This window comes from Arctopsyche grandis, chromosome 6 (genome assembly GCF_051622035.1).
Source record: "Arctopsyche grandis isolate Sample6627 chromosome 6, ASM5162203v2, whole genome shotgun sequence".
In the NCBI taxonomy this organism is placed as follows: domain Eukaryota; kingdom Metazoa; phylum Arthropoda; class Insecta; order Trichoptera; family Hydropsychidae; genus Arctopsyche; species Arctopsyche grandis.
The window spans coordinates 4490925-4514785 of NC_135360.1; the positions used below are offsets into that span (position 1 = coordinate 4490925).

A 23861-nucleotide genomic window follows, 5' to 3' on the forward strand; every position below is an offset into this window, starting at 1 on the left:
AAGATACTCTAATTTTACTAAACGTTAAGACAATGTCCGATGGCCAGCTTTCACGGTCTTAAGACCATTCCATATTGTACTGGTCGCGTCGGAAGACGACCAGAGAGTTCGATCCGGGCAGTCGCAGTGGACAGGCTCTGCCCGTAGTGCTAGCCTCGCTCCCGATTCAGCTCACCAGCTCATCGGCTTTCGGCTGATGCAGCTCCGAATGAGCTGGCAGACGATCTCCATCATCAGCACATTTGGTTCCCGACGCGTTTGCGAACAGGTACGTTACGGAGCGGAGGGGGAGTTTTAGGCCCGGTGCGCACTTGCGTTTTTCGATCGCGCGATCGTTTTCTTGCGCGCAACTTCGTACTTTTCTATATGACTCATTTTATTTTCGCGTCGCTTTAAACATAGACCTGATCGCATCTTCAGTAAGTAGCTGTGATTATTTAGTCGTACTTTTTAAAACCTTTTCTCTTTTTAATCGTTGATCTTAATTGCATTAAAAATAGTAAAAAAAAGTTTTAACTAGCATCGTGTAATCGACATATATTTACAATACTATTAGTAACATATATAGGTATGCTATCGAGATTTGGCGCGAAAAAGTAATTGCGTTTGTGTAGTGTTAGTGAATAGGTGTATAGCATGCTGTCCCACTTCGTTTCATAATAAAAATACGCTCTGTCTCTTTCGCGCACCTCTGCGTGAGTTGAAACGCGTCAATTCGGTAAAAAATCCGAGGTCAGCCGAGTGCGGCCGGGTAAGCTTCGGCCGCACTCGCTTAGCTTCCGACATTTTGTTTTTTAACACGCGCATTTTGTGGGTTCAAGCGAACGAGATTTAAATGAGTAAGCACTTTAAATACCACGTGATATTATGTAGATTTTATTTTCTAACCTTAAAACCCAAGTGGCTATCCGCTATTAAACGGTCAGCATGTTTATTCCCCCCCCTTATTTTTTCACAAACTGCGAGGTTCCAATGGCTACGTCCACACTACCGATATTCTCGAATGTTCCATATCCAGTTCCCATATTGCAACCTGTGGTTGCTATTTGGGAACTGGTTATGGAAAAATTCGCAAATATCGGGTGTATATATCGGTAATGTGGACGTAGCCGGTTACCTGACAAACTCGTTCACAGATTTTCCGTAAACCGAGGATGCGTTCCAGGCATTACGTATACGGCCATCTCTTTCTCACCCCGTCTGTTCACCAAGATCTCGTTTACTACGAGATCTTGTTATCGGTGAACAGACGGTCTGTGAAAGAGATGGTTGCATACCTAATGGCATAGTAAACGAGATCTTGGTGAACAGACGGGGTGAGAAAGAGATGGCCGTATACGTAATGCCTGGAGCGCATCCTCGGTTTACGGAAAATCTGTGAACGAGTTGTCGTGTCACCGACGTAGCCATTAATTTTTCCGTATGGCAACACTGTAGTAACCGACGACTGTTGTGTGTTGTGATCGCAGCTTAGATGCTTCCTTCGAGTGAGCGACGGTCCATTTGATGATGCTGCCTTCGTGGTGCGATGGCTTGTGTCGAATATGTCTCAAGCTGGGGGCGCAGCACCCCCTCAGACCGGAGCCCGCGCGCCGACTTGCCTTCTGCTACCACTTACAAGTAAGTCATAACCTATAAGCTACCCACCCTATTGCTATACATACAACAACAGATGTATCATCATATTTTAATGCATTTTGATGTCGGCTGTTACTGCTAACCACTAATAATAATTGAAAAATTCCTGTATATTTTTATGTATTAGTGGCGTTGTGTGAAGATTTCCTTATTTTTAGTCTTATGAGGGTACTCTGCATGACGTCATCTAGTCCCATTAGAGCCAGGCCGCACCGGGTGACTTGTGGACAACTATGTTGCCCGAGCGGGGTTGTTCTTGGTCACCCAGCTTGAATAGGGTTGCCAGATGATAATTTGATAAAGGAGGGTAGATGGGTCTAAAAAGGAGGATTTTCTGTAAAAAAAAAGGAGGACATTCAGAAATTAAACGAATTTTTAATATTATTTTACTTTATTTTAATCATATTTATGCCGCTGAGCTGCCAATTTTGGAAAGAAGTTCTTAGTTTTTTAACAAATAATTTTAAAAATCTTCACATGTCATGTTTTTGAAGTTGTATTGATTAAAGATTTAACTGACTGCACACTTAGTGCTCCTCTCTTTGCTCCACTGAGTATTAATCAGTGAAAAAACTCTTTCCACATTTGCGTTATGTGCGCTTATACAAAAATAAAACTCACAGATCTTGAGCAGTTCTGAGAAACATTCAATGTTTTTAACACAGTAGGTAAAGGAGGACGAAACATGGAAAAGGAGGACATGTCCTCCTTTTGGATACCATCTGGCAACCCTAAGCTCGGGTAATATCATTGTCCACGATACGTTCGTTAGCCAAGAATATATGAAATGAATGCCCATTTTACATAGTATTTTAAAATAGTAAAGTGCCACATAACTTTGTCAAACGCCTGTTTAAAAAGTATTTACATTTTTAAAATTTATTGTTTGTTTATTTATGTAAGGGCCGGACCGCACCGCTCAACTCGCGAACAACTTTGTTGAATGCGACGTGTCGATATGAAGTTGCAAAATGACCGATCCCATGCACATTGTATGGGGTCACATTTCATTAGGCCGCACCCTGCAACATGTCGGTCTCTCGGGTAATAAAGTCCGACGACGGTTGATATCAGTTGAAGCCGTTGGGTCTGGTCGCATGGATTTTATGACCTGAACGACCGACACGATGCTTCAGGAGGTACGCTGGACCCATCAACAAGTCGCACGACTCCATACAAAAAAAAAACACCCGTCAACGCATGACGATTCATGCAACTATGTAGACGAACGTTGTACCTACGAGAATTATATAATTAAATGGATTCAACTTTTTCCTGATGAAATACTCCGACATATACTGCCTGGTTCACATATAATTTCGGACGGTTGGGCTGCGAATCTTCTAATATATAATTTGGAAAGAGACTTTGTATGTATCCTTCGTCGTCGTCGTCCGTTGATCGGTGACGTCATCGAACACGTGAATCGATTTTTTTTTTTCGATCCATAGGCGCCGATTTTTTTTTTTCGATTCAATGGATTCACCCCCCGCGGGGGCGCAAGACGAGTAGTTAGTAAAAGGCATTAACTAAGGAGGGCGTAGCCCTAGACGGCAATTAATCATGGGGGCGCGGAGGGGCGAAGCCCTAAAAGGCATCAGCTAAGGGGGCGAAGCCCTAAACGGCAATTGCTCATGGGGGCGTGGAGGGGCAAAGCCCTAAAAGGCAAAGGCTCAGGGGGTGCCGAGGGCGAAGCCCTAGAAGGCAAAAAAAAATTTCGATTTTATTTATTTTTTCAAATTTAAAAATTTTTTTTTTTTTTTAAATTAAATGTTTACTATTAGCTTAGTCATGTTTAAGCGGTTTATATTATAAATACTGAGCGAAGCCGGGTAATACAGCTAGTGGAATATACACGCATTCGTTTGTGGTTCAATACAAATGCATTTAAATATGAATCAAAACGGGCTATATATATCGTAAATAAATAAAAATAATATGGTTTTGTTAAATCTAATGAACACCATATACTGAAATGCATGGTAAAAAACGATAATAACATTATTTTTTTTACTGAAGTGGGGGCTTCAAATTTCAAACGCGCCTGGAGGCCCCCCAATATGTGACAATACAGTCAGACTAGTTCATAGTTTTTTCACCATAATGCTACCCATGGTCACGGGCAAGCTAATCGCCGAGTGTGATCTCAATGGCCGGGTGTCTGTCGTCTGGACAACCGATGAGTTAAATGGTGTGGTATGCTTCATACAACGGCATACATTTGAGCTGTACGCTACCTACAGGGTTGTCCGCAAGTGACCTGGTGTGGCCTCATTGCGCACACACGGCTGTGCGACAAGAACTGGTAGTTCCACGGCATGCCACTGGTATGTATGTATGTTTAATTGAAATAAATGAAGGGATAAAACAAGGTATGATGTATGAAAAAACCTACAGACACAACGTTCAATTCTGCATATACATGTATGCTATTTCCATTGGATCCGTTTTGTTGAAGCGAGTGGAATCTATGGTCGATTTAGGTTATCACTTTTGATCTTCAACACTCACCTTTCACAATCACATCAAGACGGTGGCCGAAGTTTCCTTTCGTCGACTCTGATTTGTCTTGAAATATGCTAGGTTATTTTCCAAACCTTTGTCGTCTCGCTTGATTTTCAACTCGCTTGTGAGAAGCAAGCTAGAGTATTATGTGATTGTGTGGAATCCACATGAAGTAAATTACTCTCTAATGATTGAGATAGTGCAAAAAGCATTCCTTCGTTTTCTATATATGAAAGAGTATGGGTATTATCCATATCTCTGCCCCACTCCTTTCTTTTTGGGCATGCTTGGGTATAATTCCCTTGAACTTGGGTGAGACTTCTCGTTAATTCGTTTCGTTCTCCAGCTACTGCGTGGTAATACGTCATGCCCATCGGTGCTGGAACAATTGGGACTAATAATTATGTGCGTGGTAGGCATCATCATTTGATGGTTGTACCTCCTAAGCTCGCACACTTCTTTATCGAATGGCTCCTATTCCAAGAGCTATCCATCCCACTTCTCAATCAAATCGTTGCTGCTGAGCCTGAATGTGGTATTTTCCACCTCAGTGAGCGTAGGTTATCGAAAATTATTTGTCTGGTAGTCTGCGCTCATCATTTTTCATAATTGAATGTGATGGATGATTGGAATTTTGATCTTCTCTCTTCCACTCTGGTCTTGGCTGGTTTTTATATATTGGTGCTGGCTATAGGTGCAAAAAATTCTCTACTTAGTATTTTATTATTTAATATTTTTACTTTATCTGCTATTATTATTATAATTTTTACTATTTTGCTCATCTCACTGTATTTTTTCGACCATTGTGGCGCACTATAGACTCCTGTATTGCCACAATGGTTCAAACTTGAATAAATAACTAATAGAGATTAATTTGTGCCGTTTTCAGTTGCAAGATGACGACGAACTTCCGGATAAATTATGTAATGCTTGTTTGTTACACGTGAACGCTGCATACAAATTCATCAATAAGTATTTGACGGCTCAATTCACTTTAGAGAAACTGTCAAAGTCGCCAGATCTGAAGACCGACAGCGAAATTCGGAATGCACTAACCAAATTAGACAAATCCCCCGACAACAGCGTCAAAAAGATAACCAAAAACAAATCTGCGACAAAAAAGCTAAAGAGTAATACGTCAGTGGGGAACGTAGCGACAAAGCAAGTCCGAATTCTGCCGAAGATGGTAGCCAGTGTCGACGCGTCGAACAAAGTTACAATTCCCATAGTCATAGAGCCGAAGAAGGTGAAGATATCGGAGGTGCCTAAGATTTGCCTGTTGAGGAATCCGCGTCCCCCGACGTCCTTTCATCAGTGCCAAACATGTCGGAAACAATTCGTCTCGGCGAAATTCCTCCAGATTCACATGGAACAAACGCACCGGCTGCAAGTATCCACGACCGTCTCGTGCAGTCTGTGCAATATAAACTTTCCCAATCGGATCAAGCTGACCCAGCACAATTTAAAAGAGCACTTCAACTCAAAAACGACCACGTTCCATGGCAACGTAGTGTGCCGAATCTGCGATAAGGTTTGTATAACGAAAACTCTATTAATTCCATTGCTATGTGTGGTGGATTTTGTGGTGTCTATTCTGTCCACCTTTTTGATGACCACCAGTTCTGACGAGCCTATGCTGTGTACCTGCGCCCGTAATGAATAGCATTTTGGGTTAATTTTATTTTGTAAACGCTGCGTAATATCCCATTTTATTTATTGTTGTTGTTCATACAAATATTTTAAGCACACTTCGTTTCCGAAATCATCCGGTCAGTATAGTCGTTTGCTTCGTTTCGAAAAAAAGTGTGTAAAGATTGTAACGAAGATATGACGAAGTAAGTTTAACCCTTTGAATGCTGATCAAGGCCGATCGGCGTTTTGCCAACGAAGTCCATGAGTCTGAAATACGCCGATTGGCGTTGTTTATTGAGTATGGAAGAATTAACAAAGATACTACTCGCTAAGCTTTTCCAAGTATCATTGAAAAAAATGCATTGAACATGGGTTGTGTAATCCGTGTCAACGTTTATAAAGACTGGTTTACACTGGAATTTTTGCATTTATAACTATAGCAGAATTTCTCGATGGAAATCCCTAACTGCCGAGTTGCGATTGTGGCTTGGCATTTAGATTGTGAGCATTGCATTTTAACAAATAATGAAGAAGATGGAACTAGTTTTGGACAAATACATTCATTAATAGACTTCTTTCGTTTATTTTATATTGTTGCAAGATACATATATATGTACACACCTTTACAAAACTCGAAATCCTCGGCGGCAGTGATCTAGGGTTTGTTTGGATTGGCTGCAATTTTTGTACCTGCTTTCTATTGGATTCCTAAATAATTCTAGTTGGAAATGTTGGCGAAATTTTCAGCGTGGCGGGCTTTTTTATTATTAGTTTAAAATTTCTTGTCGAACCTCCTCTTTGTACGAAGTAACAATAGATGAAGTTTTGTGATTGTACGAAAATTTGAACTCTAGATTTTGACTGATTCGGACTCGGAATCGATCGCTGATCACGTTTTTATGATCTAGAAAAATGTGTGACACGTTTTTTGAATCCGTTTCTGAAATGCTAATCGGGCACATCCGATGCACACTTACCCATACAAATACACTACAGTTTTAGTAAAATAAAATATGGAGACGGTCGATCTGTATTTTAACCTTTCCACCGCGTACGACTACTATACATGTCCTAGCGAACATGCCCTCAGCGCGTGAGACACGCATAGATGTCTTGGAAGTTCCGACCTGTATAAGAGCCGTCTATTGTGTTAAAATTTTATAACTTGGTTTCAATAGATGGCAAATTCAAATAGATGGCAATAGTCAAAAAAAATGCAATATAGGCTAAAATAATTTATAAAATATTACAACCTATATTTATAGTCGAAAACGCGATAACAAAATCCGCAAAAAAGCAGCCGCGTACAGGGCATGTTCGCTAAATTTGGTGACACGGGCAAAGGGTTAATAAATACAACACCTCACCAGTAGCATATTTGATCGGGACTTGAACCCACGACCTCTATTGGTATGCAATAGCTCTACTAGTACACACATGTACATATATAGGGGCTTCCAGAAATTTGTAATGCCTTGGGCCCCAATTGAAGTAAATCCGCCACTGCTTGCTTAACGTTTTTTTTTTTTTTTAAATTTAAAACTTTTCAGGAATTCAAACACAAGTATTTGCTGAACCGCCACTTCAAGAGATTGCATACGCAGCTAAAGAGGACACACAGGGTGTGTCCCAATTGCCGGAAGACCTTTGTGACTCTGTATGAGCTGCACTCCCACCAGAAGACATGCGAGAGCGAAGAGCAAAAGTCGCCGAGCCCCGCCGTAGATCTGTCGTGCAAAGTGTGCAAGATAAATTTCGCCGATGTCGCTGATCTGAAAGCCCACACGGAGACGCACGTGGCCAACTTGTGCGAGTATTGCAATCGGGGCTTCGTCAATGTGCCGCTGCTGCTCGAACACATCTCCGATAGTCACAATTGCTTGGACGCTCGGTACTGCTGCGTTCGATGCAGCGATAACTTTTCAACTAAGAAGGTACTCTTCATTGAAATCATCTCTTCGTGCGCATCTATCTCCGCCGATTCTATTTCAGTGTTGTCATCTTTCAGGCGCTGTCGGAACACCAACGGTTGAGCTCGCACGGTCAGCTGTTCTGCGCTCACTGTGATCCGAGTCGGTTGAATTTCGCCGACGTTCGCACGCTGTGTGAACACATAGCGACGGCGCATAACTTCAACGGAGAAAAGGATAACATTGACATTGTTGAACATTCCTATTTACCCGATCAAATGGTGAAGGGCGAAATTGGAGACGTTAAGGTTAGTAGATTGGTTTTAATTGGTTGGACTTTGATTGGAAAAATCATACATTGTATGATTTGAAGTAGTTCTGAGGTGCCATTAGGCTAATTTTGCTCTGTAATGTCACTGTGGCTAATATGTTAAACATAAAATAATCCGGGGTCTCTATTGTTGAACCCAAGAATCCACTTTGACAGTGGACACTCACTCTCATGTTCCCACGTTACAATATTTGATGTATTATCTTTTTTTTTTTCCAGAATCTTCTTACCAAGCAATCGTTTGGTGTGAACGATCAAAATGGAAAATTCGTGATCATATGCTCGCCGAACAGCTCACGGATGGAGAACTTCTTCAATGACAAGACTCTGATGAAAGATGCGGAGGACAGTTTGCATCACATTGAGATGGACTGCGATGGTGGTTTCAGCAAAGGCACGGCGATCACGTCCAACGCAGCCGACACCGACAACGATGTCAACTATCGGAACGTCGACTTCAAACCAGTCATAGGTGATTGTTCAGATTCATAAGTGCCATCTTTGATTAAAGGATGACCACAATCTTAACAGTTGATTATTTTCAGTCGAATCTCACCTATTGGCTGATTACGAGAGTAAAATGGGGGAGAGTGCTAGTGTCGTTGACGATTCCAAGTATGAACCCTTTTAATTTATTTGTACGATTCTGTGTTTCCTGACGGAGCGTGTTGAAGGCTTTGGCCGCATCGAGCTGATGAGTAATATCGCCTGTGGCGCTTTTGCGAATCCGTCTCGTTCACCGGTGGCGCTCGAAGTACCTGATGATCATCACACTACGCTTTTCTGCCAGCCGGTAAGCTCTACCGGCATATCAAACTCCAACGAAACATACTACGAATACCTGTAAAAATGTATGAAACACCCATATTAATGGGAACCCTGTGTGCCACGATGGTACTTTCGTTCACTTCTAATCGATAGAGGTGTATTTATTTTTAAGAAAATTATCTATTTGCCTTAAACCATTATGGCGATTGTATGTATGTGTACTAGAGACTGTATTTACATATGTTGACTGACTGATTGGTGACTGAGGGCAATGCAGTTTGGATGCTTGTTTGAAACTGCACTTGCCGTGTTATCATCAACAAGGCAAGCTGAACTTTCAGGCGGTGGTGTAGCTAGAAATTTTGGGCCCTGATGCAAAAATTACGTAGGGGCCCTTGATATTTGTTTTTAAACACGAAATGAAATAAGTTTATGTACATATTTGACATAGTAATTATTCATATAATAGAGAAAATAATTTAGAAATCAGCTCACCGATTATAAATTTTTACTCGAACTCAGAATTGATCACTGATCACGTTTTAAACACGACATAAACTTCCGAATATCACTTTCTAAACAACTGTATTTTGTGAAAAGTAATGGCGAAAATTTTCTTATTATCATGTTTTCAGTGAAATCGTTTGTCAGTAATGAAATTACAAAAATAAGCAAAAAAATTTCGCTCACATTGAAGTTTGTGGGTTGTTGATTTTCATCCCTTGTGTCGTATAATCATCATACTTAATTGGTCTTTTTTGGTGATATCTTGGGTCGTATCCAACAATTCTATCGACTCGTTCTGTATTGTTGGACTAAGATAATTTACTGATCTGGATGGCATATCTATTACTTGCTTCATAACATCATCGAAATTCGCAATCAATTGAACTGGGCATAAAAAATTTCCATTGTAATCATCCAAAAGTTTTTCTCTGTGACCTCGAAATCCCAATGAATTTTTGACTAACATTATGCGAAACAGTCGCTCCAAAACTAAGCTTCATATCATATTTGTTCTTCATTTTTACAATCAATGGTCAATTTTTTATAGCATTGGCAGGTGAAGATATGAGATGATTTTCAAGAGTTTTATCGCCTCGTCGAATCCTCAATTTTAAAATTTCCTTCGTTGGTTATACTCTTATTGTGTGTATCTTTAATCAAAACTCCATCATCTCTATGACCTCTGAAAGCGATATTTTGTTTTCCGAGTGTTATAATTAAGCGTAGGAATCCTAGCGCGCTGTTGAACAAAAGAAGGGACAAAACGACAAAAAAATGGATGGGGACCGAACTAGGCAACTGCTTAATATTATTCACAGGATTATTATAATTTATAAAATTCTTCTATTACTTACTCTCATTTCTAGCCTCTCCCGCACAACAACTTCATATGTTTATTTGACACGTGTTTTTAACCATTTGATCCCGGTCAGTTAATATTATATTTATTTATCATGGTATCAATATATGATATTTTAGATATATGAACTAGATAAATTAATTAATATATTTTGATATTTCTACATATGAATACAATATACATATATACATACAAAAACTTATCTATTTATCATACAAATTAGGCAAAGTTAAGATCATAGACTTCCGCATCACCCAGGAGGTACTATGAATAATGCTTTACCTTTTTTGTGGAAGGTTCCCCAAGAGGACTATAACCATCAATACTACATATAGCATGCACAATATTTATTCTAAAATTAATAATTATGAAACTCATCAAATATGAATAAAATATTAGGATATATTAATTAGCTATGTATTATTTGGATATAGCAAATAATTCATCACTTAAAATTAATTCCTGTAAATCATCCGTAGAATTGACTTCTTCAGAAACCGAATTTCCAAAGAGTCTATTCATAAAATGTGTAGCTAAATTTAACGCTTGTTTCGTAGGAACAGTATTGGATTATTTGAGCGATTTGAATAGATTGATTAAATTCGAGTCCGTTCTATCGTTTGGCCGTTTCTCCACATTTTCAAGTAATTCAACTGCTATTTGACTTTTAATTTCCTTAATTTTTTTCTTCATATAATTAAGTGTGTGGTCAGCTGAATGGATGGTTGTGTCATTTCGGCTTATTATGTTGACTGCCAATTCGGCAGGTTTGATCACATTCATAAAATCTACAAGTACTTCAAAATCTACCACATCCAACATGTACGATAGCTTCAGGAGCTGTATGTGTGTGTGTAAATGCTGGGTGACCAGTGGCTGTGTATGTGTGTCGTCTTCTCTGTGTGTGTTCAGCTCGCTCTGGAGCACGTGCTGGAACAGGGCGGGGTGGGGAATTAGAAACGTCAGCTCGGGTTTATCCTCGTTTATTAAGGAATAGATGGCGAGCCGGGGAGTTTGCCGGCGCCTGTGCCCCTTTATGGCGGGGGCTGTGGATGAGTACGCTGGCTGGTCAGGCAAGGTAGACCAGCCACGCCAGTACCGTCTCGGCCAGCGGATGGCGGGCGTCTGTTTTGACAGATGAGCGCGCCTCGTAAACATGAGTGCGCGCCCGTAAGAGCCCAAAACACGGCCATGTAACACTGACACAACATTTGTAAACAGTTTAATTCTATCAATGCCTGTTGTATGAATTTTCGATGCTTTATCAAAACACTAATCATTTTTGCTAATGAGTTCCAACGAGTTTTGCAATCTAAAATCAGGTCGTTTGGTGTGACCAAGCTCTGCCTTTATTTTGTCTTGTAAGATTCCATTTCTAATGGAAGAAGATTTAAAAAAACTTCACCACCTTTCGAACACTCTCGATAATCTGATCAATTATATTTACTTCCACAAAATTGTCTTCATCGGTTCTGAATATTTCAACATTCAAATCATTAAAGAGATCTCCATTCACATGGGCTGCCCCTAATAATATCTCTCAGCGCCTATGCCAGGATTCCACAATGTTTTGGGTCCGCGGTGTACTGTGGACCGTTGAGTATACACTGACCACATTTGTGGTGGAAATCTTGGGCGAGTTCTTATGGTAGTTTGCCAAAACTTCTAGCTCCTTTCCGTGCACGTAATATTCGTCCAAATATTTTACCACTGCATGGGCCTCTGAGGGCATGGTGTCTTTGATGGCGTCGAAAGCTTCGGGTATGCTCTGCCACGGTACAAACGCCAAAGGGGTCAGCTGCCTCAATATATGCGAGAATTCCGTGTCTTCTTTTGCAGTTTGAATTGAATTTATGTGAAGGTGGGTGCTATGGCACCCCCCTTGGATCCGTATGATTGATAATACATTATTTCTAGTGGCATTTAAAATCACTTCTTAAATGCGCTAATCTCCAAATGGGAGACGATGAGTTGTAGTCATAAAGGTATTCATGGAACAAAATCCTCTTTCCCATTCAGAGGTATGGAATGGATGATTCTTGAGAATTCAACTAACTTCATTTTTTAAATGATCTGAAGTAGTAGGCCCCTGCACCCAATTGTTGCAACACTTTTTGCATGTGGCAGCATTTGGGGTCAAACGAACAGGTCAAATGTCGTATTGTACGAATATTTCCAGTTTTTGATCGATTTGTTTTAATTTTAGAAGATTTGATATGTTTTTTACAATTTGTACTGTACAATCAATGGGAATTGATTGTGTATCTAATAGGTCTGTTTCACAAATGGATGTAGTCCGTAGGACTATTACGACATATAAATTGTGGAGGAATCAGTGATGCGCGGCAACCACAAGCTGCGAGAGCCAACCACGATCGCAGCTTGTGGCGTGTGTCGAATGTCGCTTGGTTGAATGCTTAAATGCACTAATCCTGTGCATCTGATGACGACTCGATAAATGAACTCGTACCAGGAGAGCTTATAGCGGGCGTTATCAATTAAAATTATTTCCTGTAAATCATCCGTAGAATTGACTTCTTCAGAAACCGGATTTCCAAAGAGTCTATTCATAAAATGTGTAGCTAAATTTAACGCTTGTTTCGTAGGAACAGTATTGGATTCTTTGAGCGATTTGAATAGATTGATTAAATTCGAGTCCGTTCTATCGTTTGGCCGTTTCTCCACATTTTCAAGTAATTCAACTGCTATTTGACTTTTAATTTCCTTAATTTTTTTCTTCATATAATTAAGTGTGTGTTCAGCTGAATGGATGGTTGTGTCATTTCGGCTTATTATGTTGACTGCCAATTCGGCAGGTTTGATCACATTCATAAAATCTTCAAGTACTTCAAAATCTACCACATCCAACATTTGTAAACAGTTTAATTCTATCAATGCCTGTTGTATGAATTTTCGATGCTTTATAAAAACACTAATCATTTTGCTAATGAGTTCCAACGAGTTTTGCAATCTAAAATCAGGTCGTTTGGTGTGACCAAGCTCTGCCTTTATTTTGTCTTGTAAGATTCCATTTCTAATGGAAGAAGATTTAAAAAAAACTTCACCACCTTTCGAACACTCGATAATCTGATCAATTTTATTTACTTCCACAAAATTGTCTTCATCGGTTCTGAATATTTCAACATTCAAATCATTAAAGAGATCTCCATTCACATGGGCTGCCCCTAATAATATCTCTCAGCGCCTATGCCAGGATTCCACAATGTTTTGGGTCCGCGGTCTACTGTGGACCGTTGAGTATACACTGACCACATTTGTGGTGGAAATCTTGGGCGAGTTCTTATGGTAGTTTGCCAAAACTTCTAGATTTTCTTTTCTAAAAATCAAAAAAAAAAATTCCGCGCCTCCCTACCTTTTATTTTTTAATATATATAATAATATAGACACGTTTTAAATAATAAACCTTTATTTAAAAAAAAAATACTGAACACTACAATAGACAGAATAATAAAAAGGTTTTGCTATAACATAAATTTATACGAACACGTATATTATGTTACGGGGACGAGAAGGAGATGGTGTACAAATATTATAGTCACAGTTTTTTTTATAAGATCTTCTTTAATAGTAGTAATTACACATGAGATTAATAACAAGTTTGTATTACACGTTACTAGTTAGTAGTTACTAGTTAAGTCGTCTAATCGCGAGTCACTAGTTAGACGGTTCAATTGTAAGTCAGTGATTAGTAAGAGTCGGTTCGACCACAAGTGATATTCCATATGTTTTACATCAGTATATATTTAATAGACGTAACAATTTGGACCAATCATAGTTCGTGGGAAAATAATATTTTTAGTGTTTGCATATGTATCCCTTGAGGGTAGACTTCTCGAATTTCGTCGTGCGGATTAAGAGGGGTTTTGGTATTTGAGGGAAACACAATTTGTCACGCTGGTGGCGTGAGAATAAGAAACAAAGTTATTTAAAAACGATACTTTTAGTGTTAACATATGTGTTTTGAATGTGTCGAGAAATGGTTGAGCAGATACACAGAATTCGTCACGCAGGTAGCATTGAGTCGTGAGAAAAATGCAACTAAAACAATAAAGATTTTGGAAGTCTCATAAATAACATTAAAGGAAAATATCATTCAAATGTACGTTCAAAGAATCAAGATAACAAGCGGGAATAAAGAGTAATATAAGTACATACATAAGTTGTAAGATATTCACAACATAACAATTATATATATACACGTACAGTCCCATGACAGCGAATTACTAACACCATGCGGATTTTGCAAATTCTATGTTTAGAGCTATATATTGAAGAGTAGGTTCGTAAAATTAAAACAAAGATGTGTTTATAATGATTATACATAGTTTATTTACAATATTAATACAACATATATATATATTATTAATATTTTGTATGTCCACCCTTATTTCGGAGACACGATGCTATTCTTTTGGGCATACTCTCGATACAAGACGCAATGGTTGACTTTATCTCAGGATCTCCCTGCCACACAGAAATTATGTTTTGTTTCAGGATATTTTTACTAGTACATGGGAGCTTATTTACTTTCATTTTAAGGGTATGCCAGACATTTTCTATAGGATTTAGATCGGGAGAATTACCGGGCCAGGAAAGGAGAGGTATTTTGTGATCCGACATGAATTTTTTCACAATTTTTGCTGTATGGCAAGGGGCATTGTCTTGTATGAAGTACAGACGAACCCCATTGTCAATTTTGTTTTGTATCGAGGGTAATAGAGTGTCTCGCAATACCGTTATATATTGCGAAGCATTCATCATCCCTTCTACAAAATACAATGGGCCCGGACCTTCCCCACTAATTGAGCCCCAAATCATGAGTGACGGCGGGTGTTTCACTGTTTTTATGACGCAGGACTCATTATACCGTTCTCCATCTCGTCTGCGTACATATTGGTGAGTCGGTGTCATCAATTGAATTGACGATTCGTCAGAGAAGTGAACCTTAAAAATGTTGAAAACATCGATTAATTCGATTAATTCAAAAAAATTAAACAAATAATTTAATTTCAATTAAATTACCCTTTTCCAATCGTCGAGGGTGAAGTGGCGATGCTGATTAGCCCAATTGAACCTGGCTTTTTTCATCTTTGGTGTTAAAAACGGTTTTTTAGCTGGTCGTCTGCTTTTCAGTCCTGCCTCAGCGAGACGGCGTTGAATTGTCCGAGTCGATATTTCGGTTCCGCTCTCCCGTAAATTCTTCTGGATGTTTTTATTTGTGGCAAACCGATCCTTCTCAACAATATTTAATATATATCGATCGACTCGAGGACCGTATTTTCGAGTGCCACAACAATTCTTACGCTTGGTGACCGTAGGATTTTCACCTCTTTTTAGTTGGGTGCTAATTTTATGCACACTGAAAACGCTAACCCCCTGATCTTTAGCAATATATCGTATAGAATACTTCCCAGTATTTAATAATGTGGAAATATTGGCGATTTTCTCCATAGATAAATCTTTATTTCTTCCCATCTAAAAAGGAAAGGGGTTTTTTTCACAAGCAATTTAAACAAATAATTAAGTCACATTTAAAAAATTTAAACACTTTAACTTACTTCAATGATATCGATAATATACAGGAAAGCAAAAATCTCTTCAAAACTAACTTTTCTCCCAGTGAAAGCACACGTCTACACCAAACGAATTTCAAAGCCAAACTGTGTATTTGCACTTGTTCGGTTTTTAAACTATTTGTATAAACAATACTCATCCTATCCTTCTCTAAATACATAGAATAGGATACAATGAATGGTCTACAAAAAAAACCAACCCAAAATGTTACTTAAGACGGAGCAGGTACACAAAATAGGGTAAATACGCGGGTGTTAGTAATTCGTTGTCATACGACTGTATATAAAAAAACAGTTAAAAGAGTCAAAGAAAAAGCACGTAAAATAAAAGAAAACTAAAAAAATCATACACATGAATAAAAAATAAAATAAAATATTACATATAACAAAGAAAATTAAAAATGTCAAGGGTACATAAAACAATAAAAAATCAATACACAAGGCAAAAAGGAAGAAAACTAATATTTATTTTTTAAATGGTAATCTTTAAAACACTTCCCCATGTGGAGTGGCACTTTACAGGTCTCACACATATAACTTTTCTCTTTCCGTAATTTAAGTTTTGAACACACGCGACACCTTCTTCTCAAAATTTTACCACCTTCACGCATATGAACAGGTTGATGTTCGATTGTTTTTGAAAGTCTATGGGCTGGATCAAAATGAGCAGCAACATGTGTTGATGTTGACGGCTCATTTATATTTAAATCTACTATTTTAGGTTCAATCCACGATTTTGCAAGTTCAACCATATAGTCGTGGAATTTTAGTTTTTTTTATTAGGGTTCAGATTTTGATAAACCTTATATGAGTTTAATATAGCACAGTGTAATAAATAGAATGTCACTTTTTATGTCCACTTCATTGTTTTACGGAAAATGGGGTAATACGAAAGGTACTGATCAGCTAAATGTACTCCACTCATATACATGTTGTAGTCTATAATACTCTTTGGTTTTATTATAGGAGTATTTGTCCAATAACTGATTTTCCCGGTCTCGGTCAGTGACGAATTATGTATTGTGGAAATCATCTTTATTTCCTTTTTTTTTTTTTATAATTCTTCCATTTCTCAAGTAAAATTTCTGCTTTTCGTTGAAACGCAACTTTCTATTTCGAGTCGAACATTTTTTAGGTATTCTGTGAGTCCTCGATTGGCTCGCAATGTCCCACACATTCTAATTTTTTCTGCTATCAAATTCGTAGCGAGTTGTATAAAAATTATAAAAAATTATCGGTGTACAAATGGTGCCACTTGTTGGCAAAAGGCGTCATCAAATTCATTACCGTTGTCTGTATGTCACTGCCTCTGCCACAATACCCTGTCTTTGCCTCGCAGACCATTCTATTCAAAATACCGTATTTAATGATCCTCGCTGGATTGTAGACCTGGTATTTGAACCTTCCCCTCCAAGGTATCATTCCTTCATCCAGTGATAGATTTTTGGAAGGCTCATAGATCGACCGAAATTTTTCGAGGAAGTAGTCGATGATTTTTTTGGACTTTAAATAGCTTTGGTGCGTCGCCTGGCATATTACTGTTATCCGAGAAATGCAGAAAGGTCAATATTTGCATAAATCTATCTCTTGCCAAAGTTTTCCTGAATATTGGCGTTTCAATGTATGGGTTGGTGGACCAATAACTTGAAATAGAGTTCTTTCTAACAAGGCCCATAATTATAATCAACGCCAGCATCTTCTTAATTTCTTCTACTGTTACGTCGATCCATTTTTTTCCATGCTCCGGAATTTTATATTTATATTCATTCGTTGCATGATACCTATTTGTTTCGATGATACCTACCGTCCTTTATAAAGGACAGTTGTACAGACGCTACTCATCGAAGTATGGACACCGCGCAGATTACGCAAATTCTAAATTCACCGCTTTATTGTGGGAAGTAGGTTCGTGAAATTAAAACAAATATGTGTTTAAAATGGTGATACAAAAAATATATAAAATAATTAATATTTTGTATGTCCACCCTTATTGCTTAGACACATTGCTATTCTCATGGGCATACTCTCGATACAAGACGCAATAGTTGATTTTATTTCAGGATCTCCCTGCCACACCAAAATTATGTTTTCTTTAAGGATTGATTTATTGGGACAAGGGAGCTTATTTAATTTAGTCTTAAGGACATGCCAAACATTTTCAATAGGATTTAGGTCAGGGCAATTGCCGGGCCACGGAAGGAGAGGTAAATTGTGATCAGACATGAATTTTTTTTACTTTTTTGTTGTGTGACAGAGTGCATTATCCTGCATAAAATAAAATGTGTCCCCATTGTTGATTTTATCTTGTATCGAGGGCAAAAAAGTGTCTTGCAATACATTAATGTACTGCAAAGCATTCATAGACCCTTCAACAAAATACAATGGGCCTGGACCTTGGGCACTAACAGAGGCCCAAATCATTAGTGAGGGCAGATGTTTCACCCTTGTTTGGATACAGGACGCTTTGTATTTCTCATCAGGTAGTCGACGAACATATTGGTGAGTCTGTGTCATCATACAGATCGACGATTCGTCACAGAAGTAAACCTTAAAAAAAATGAAACAAATCGATTAATTTATAGTACATTCGAATATATCGAAAAGAAATAATTGTATTTCAATTAAATTACCGTTTTCCAATCGTCAAGTGTGAAGTGTTGATGAAGTTTCGCCCAATTTAGTCTCGCTTTTCGCATTTTATGGGTTAAAAGTGGTTTTTTTTTTACTGGTCGTCGATTTTTTTAACCCAGCATCGGCGAGGCGGCGTCGGATCGTACTGACCGAAATATTAATATTTGCTTCCCCCAAAGATGTTTTTATTCCTTTTGCTGTAATGAACCGATCACTGTTTACGACCCCGACGATTTTTCGATCAATTCGTGGACTGAATTTTCGAATGCCACGACAATTCGTCCGCCGGGTGACGGTGGGGTCATCATTATTTTTCAGTCTGATACTGATTTTATGCACAGAACCATGACTAATCTCCTCTCTTTTGGCAATAGACCGAAGAGAAAACTGTCCAGTCTTTAATAATGCCACAACACTGCTGATTTTCTCTTTCGATAAATCTTGATTCCCCACGAGTAAATCACGCCGACTCAAGTCTTCAAATATTGGTTTCAGAGGATTTTGAACCTTTGGGTCAAGTGGAACGTAGTCGTGTTTGAACTCGGTCATGTCCAATTGTTTAGATTTCGCACAGCGATAAGCGCACCAGCTTTCTACGCCTTCCGGACAGTATTCGTGATTACCATTTTTATCGGTCGAACTCAAATGATAAAATGTAGCCCAGATTGCTTTATACATTTCATCCACGTTATCTTGATGTCTCATGATCGCTAAGCCGTAATAGATTTGGAGTTTATTAATTAATTTCATAGTTAATTTGTGTGTATCTTTGCTTTTTCCTCCTAAGGTCTTATCAGTGTTCTTCAAACGACGGCATCGTGATCCCGTTCGTTTCTTTACATGTAAATAGCACTCGAGTTTTTTTATTGGTACATCATATGGATTCAAATCCAATAATCCTTTGTAAGTGGCACTATCACCATCGCCAATATACCGCGTATATTTCACCCCGTAATTATCAATTGAGCGACCAAACATATCTTTTATACTGTAAACTTCTATTTTAGATGCTGATCCTTCGTGATTTTTGTCGCAATCATCATGATGTGAGAGCCATTCTTCGTAACCCTCAGAATCGTCGACTTTTTTATTTTCCCATAAAACACAACTCTGACAGTAAGTTGACTTGACACACGAGTCGACGATCTTCTTACTAAACTTTCCAACAAGAGTTACTACGCCAAACCGTGAAGTGTGGCCACGTGCCATCTCCAGAAACCGTCAAATTTGTCTCCGAGTCTTCTTCTTCCAGTGTCAACTTTTTCTCTTCTTCTACAGCTCTTTGCATACTAAATTTACAAATTGATTCTGCTGATGTCCATAAATTCGCAAAGCATCCACTGAAAGTTTGAGTATGGAATTTACGTATTAGATCCATCAAACCACAAAAAAGATTCACGCCTTTTTCCCTGTGGTAACGAGGTCTCCATTATGAATAGTGGATATCATCCGCACATCTCTCTTTTTATTCGTTTTAAATAATTGCAGTAATATTTGGCCGCATCGTAAGAATGTGGTCTCCGAAACTTGCAATTTATATGTTTTCAAACTCTCTGGTAATCCTCGATTTATTCGAATCGTACCACACAATCGAATTTTTTTTAATAACAGACTTTTTGCTAATTCCACACTGTTGTATAAATTGTCCATATATACGTGATGACATTTGTCAAAACTGTTTTCTAACAATTTTATTACTATTTCATTTAATTTAAGTCCTGATCCAGAATATAGCTTGAAGGAAAAAATATAGCCCGTAACAGCATGACACACCATTCTGACAAGGATGCCATATTTAGTTATTTTGCTCGGATTGTAAACTTTAAAATTTAATCGTCCTCGCCAAGGTATCATACCTTCGTCCAGAGAGATATTTTGTCCAGGGTTAAAATTTTCTCGAAACTTTTTAGAAAAGTAGTTAATTATATATTGAAGTTTGAATAAGCTGTCAGCATCAGGTGGTATATTGTCATTATCAGAAAAGTGTAAAAATTGTAAAATTTGACGAAATCTATTTCGACTTCGAAAATATTGGTGTTTCGATCAAGGGATTCGTTGACCAATAATCGTTTATTCGAGCTTTACGCACTAATCCCATAATTATCACTAAACCAAACCACTTTTTTATTTCTTTCACTGTAACGTCAATCCACTTTTTTGTTTTTTGAGGAGTTTTGTAGTGTTGGTAATTCTGTCTCTTATATCTATTGGTTTCGATTACTACATGTTCAAGAAAATCTTCGCCGATAAAACAATTCACCACATCTTCAATACTTTTCTTCTCGGGACTTATTTTGGGACCTGTTGATCCTTGAAAAGGTTCATTATCTCTTGGTGGATCGATAGTTGACCAATCAATATCTTCATCCTCCTCTTCATCGCTTTCGTCAGAATCAGTTGAATTACTGCTACTGGATAGATGAAAAACCTTGGGATTTTTTTTGGTTGAAATGGATCATCGGAATTTTCTTCTTCGCTGCTATTTCCGATAGATTCTTCTTCACTGTCGACATCACTAGGAATATCGGATAAACTATCAGCGTACTCGTCCTCAAAAATATCACCAAATTCGCCTTGATCCATTCTATATAAGGAATTAAAAATAATAAAATAAGCACAAAAACCACGTTTAAATATTATGGTCAGTAATTCAATTAAAAAAATTCTGATACCTGAGAATTCACCAGATCAATTTTGACGTTCGCACTATGTCACTGTTAGAATGCAACTGAAAACGTTTCTGAATACATCCAAATATACGAAAAAGAGTCGTTTTTATAATATATAGATTCGTTAGAAAGAAAATAAAATAAAATTTATGTTTGACAAAATCGTTCAAAAGGGGCTCATATTGCTTATTTTTCTGAGGTTGGCGGTGAAGATTTCTTTATGAAAAAATATCCACAAGCTGACCTAAATGTTCGCAACTTTGAAGAGGCGAAATAAAAAAAAGGGATTTCATATTCAGATTATCTCAAAAGCAGATTTTTCACACGTGTTCTTGGGGTAGGAAAAAAACAACACCATATTTAACAAAAGTTAATCGTTATGAAAGACTTCGTATTATTTATTTTAGTATAAATAGGGGAGCGGTGAAGAATTCTTTTTGAAAAAATATTCACACGTTTACCTAAATGTTCGCAGTTTCGAACAGACGAAATAAAAAAAGGGTTTCAAGTTCTGCTTGATTTAGACAAAAGCAGATTTTTCATATGTGATCATTGGGGTAGGAAAAAACATCATATTTAACAAAATCAATGTGAAAAACTTCATACTGTTTATTTTTGTATAAATAGGGAAGCGGCGAAATAATCTTTTTGAACAAATATTTGCATGTTGACCATATGTGTCATACTGCATCGTACTTTCTATGCAAACGCAGTTTTAGTCGCATCAATGTATGTCAATCTTGTAAAACAAATATTATATGCACATTACACCATTTAGTATTTTTTTAATAATTTAAATTTAATTTGATAGAGAAAATTTATTTGATGATGTTTTAAATTTAGTCGAAAAATAAGAGTAGCCATTGGATGTGATTTCGATCAAAAATTGTTGGTGAAAACGTGGTTAGTATGGCGTACCACCGGCCACTAACGGTTGGCGCAGTCATGATCACACCTACTAACCATCGGCCACCAGCGTTTGGGCGCGCCATGATCACACATACTTACCACCGGCCACCAAAGTGTTAAGAGTTCCATGATATGTGACTCCCATGGCCAAAAATTAAAATACGTAATGGAGCGACTTGTTCTGATCCAGAATCAGCCAGCTAAACCGCTCAAATTCTGATGGACTGAATTTATATTTCGAATATGCCTCTGGGATTGAAATTGTTTCCCTAGAATCGGTATTATTGGGGAAATTTGAATTTTTAACCCTTTGTCTTTGTATGCTTCTTCGCATAGAATCATGATTCGGTAGTATACCTTCTACCGCAAAAGAAATATTTTCAAGAACTAGCGTTCTTATTTGGAGTGGGTTATAAATAGTTGTATTAGCTAATTTTTTGGCTGCTGTATTGACTTGGAGTGCCATCACTTTAGCCGCATTTCCAGAACTGCAGCATGTATGTTGACCCTTTTCGGAGATCAATGACCCATCCCTGATCAGCGTTCAGGGTCTTCCTCTGCATCCATGGGTTTTGAATTCACATCTCCATAATTGAATGGAACCATCTCGACTAGATGTAACCATTGCAAGCGTATTTTGCGTTGTTCTTTTGGCTTAATATTGTGGAATTATCCATTTGGAAAGAATAAAAACTAGAAATATCAATTAGCTTCGTGTTAATTAATATCATGTACACTTATCTTATATAAAAAATGAAAACATTTGAGTATGTTGTTCATTAGTCTTTGAAACTTGGCTGGTGCATTTTTAAGTCCGAATGGCATACGATGGTATTCGTAATGTTCGTTAGGCGTAGAAAATTCCTATTTTACAATATCGTTCTTTTAGTTTTTAGTCCTTAAAAACAAGAGCTAAGAATCCGTCAGTCATTATATATTTTGGATTTATGTTCCCCCAAAAATCTTTCGAAAGATTGAATGCCGAAAAATACTCGTATTTGAATGCTGAAAAACTAAAAGTTGTTTGATCTTTAGTAATGATAACTGCTCTTCTACAAACAATGCAACCATGTAAAGAGGTGTTATGAAGATCCGCCTTTTGCTCACTCCGATTGAAGTTAGATTGCAGATTACGATCTTTGTCGTCCCGTCTTGCGAATTTATGTTGATGACGCACGGGAACTATTCCGTCCAATTGATATACTTTTTGGCCCAATTAAGTCGTTGCAGACGTGCTCTTTTCGCTGGTATCCTCGAGAATAAACCCAATTGTCGAAGCCGACGTCGTACAGTTTCGACGCTGATTTCTGTTCCAGTGGTTTCAATAAACTCGGATCTAATTTTCACTTTTTTTTTTTTTTTTTCGGCTCTGTACGACGGCTCACCTCACTCCTTTGGGAACCCCACTCGTCGGTGGATTGCTTCCGCAGGGGCTGATTTCGTCCTTGTTGGCTTCTCCTTTTTGTGCGGATCCCTCCTTTTTGGTGCGTCTAGTTGATCCGCTTGGTTTCTGTTTCCTGAAAAACATTCATATGCAGTATTAATGATAGGCTGGTAATAGTATATCTATATCTATGGGTTGACATCTATTCATTACCTTCTATAAGTCTTTCCGCTTTCCTTAGCCGTTCGGCCTCCTCCTTCTGCTTCATGACGCTCCTTGCGAACTCTGCGAATGCGTCCCAAGAGGCTACGTCTTTAGTGATGTTCTGTGCTATGTCTTCTGTGTTGACCGGGGTGCTTTCTTCGAGTGTGGCTCTTTCAGACTCCCATGCAGGGCATACGAGGAGTGTATGCTCCGCGTCGTCTCTGATTGATTCACAGTGGTGACATCCTGCTGTCGTTTCCTTTCCGATGTGTTGAGGAATGCTCCGAAACACCCATGGCTGGTTAGTAGCTGGGTTGTGT

General features: G+C 38.2%; 1 protein-coding gene across 1 annotated transcript in view; it reads left to right on the forward strand.

Annotated features, from left to right (window-relative positions):
• The first annotated feature begins 1420 nt into the window (after positions 1-1420).
• Positions 1421-23861, forward strand: part of LOC143912785 (uncharacterized) — a 66237-nt gene continuing 43796 nt past the window's right edge. Inside the window, exons 1-6 of the mRNA XM_077432161.1 lie at positions 1421-1620; positions 5033-5674; positions 7326-7709; positions 7784-7993; positions 8236-8488; positions 8562-8631. Coding sequence (XP_077288287.1) covers positions 1507-1620; positions 5033-5674; positions 7326-7709; positions 7784-7993; positions 8236-8488; positions 8562-8631 — 1673 coding nt within the window. The 5' untranslated portion in view covers positions 1421-1506. The remainder of the gene's footprint in view (positions 1621-5032; positions 5675-7325; positions 7710-7783; positions 7994-8235; positions 8489-8561; positions 8632-23861) is intronic.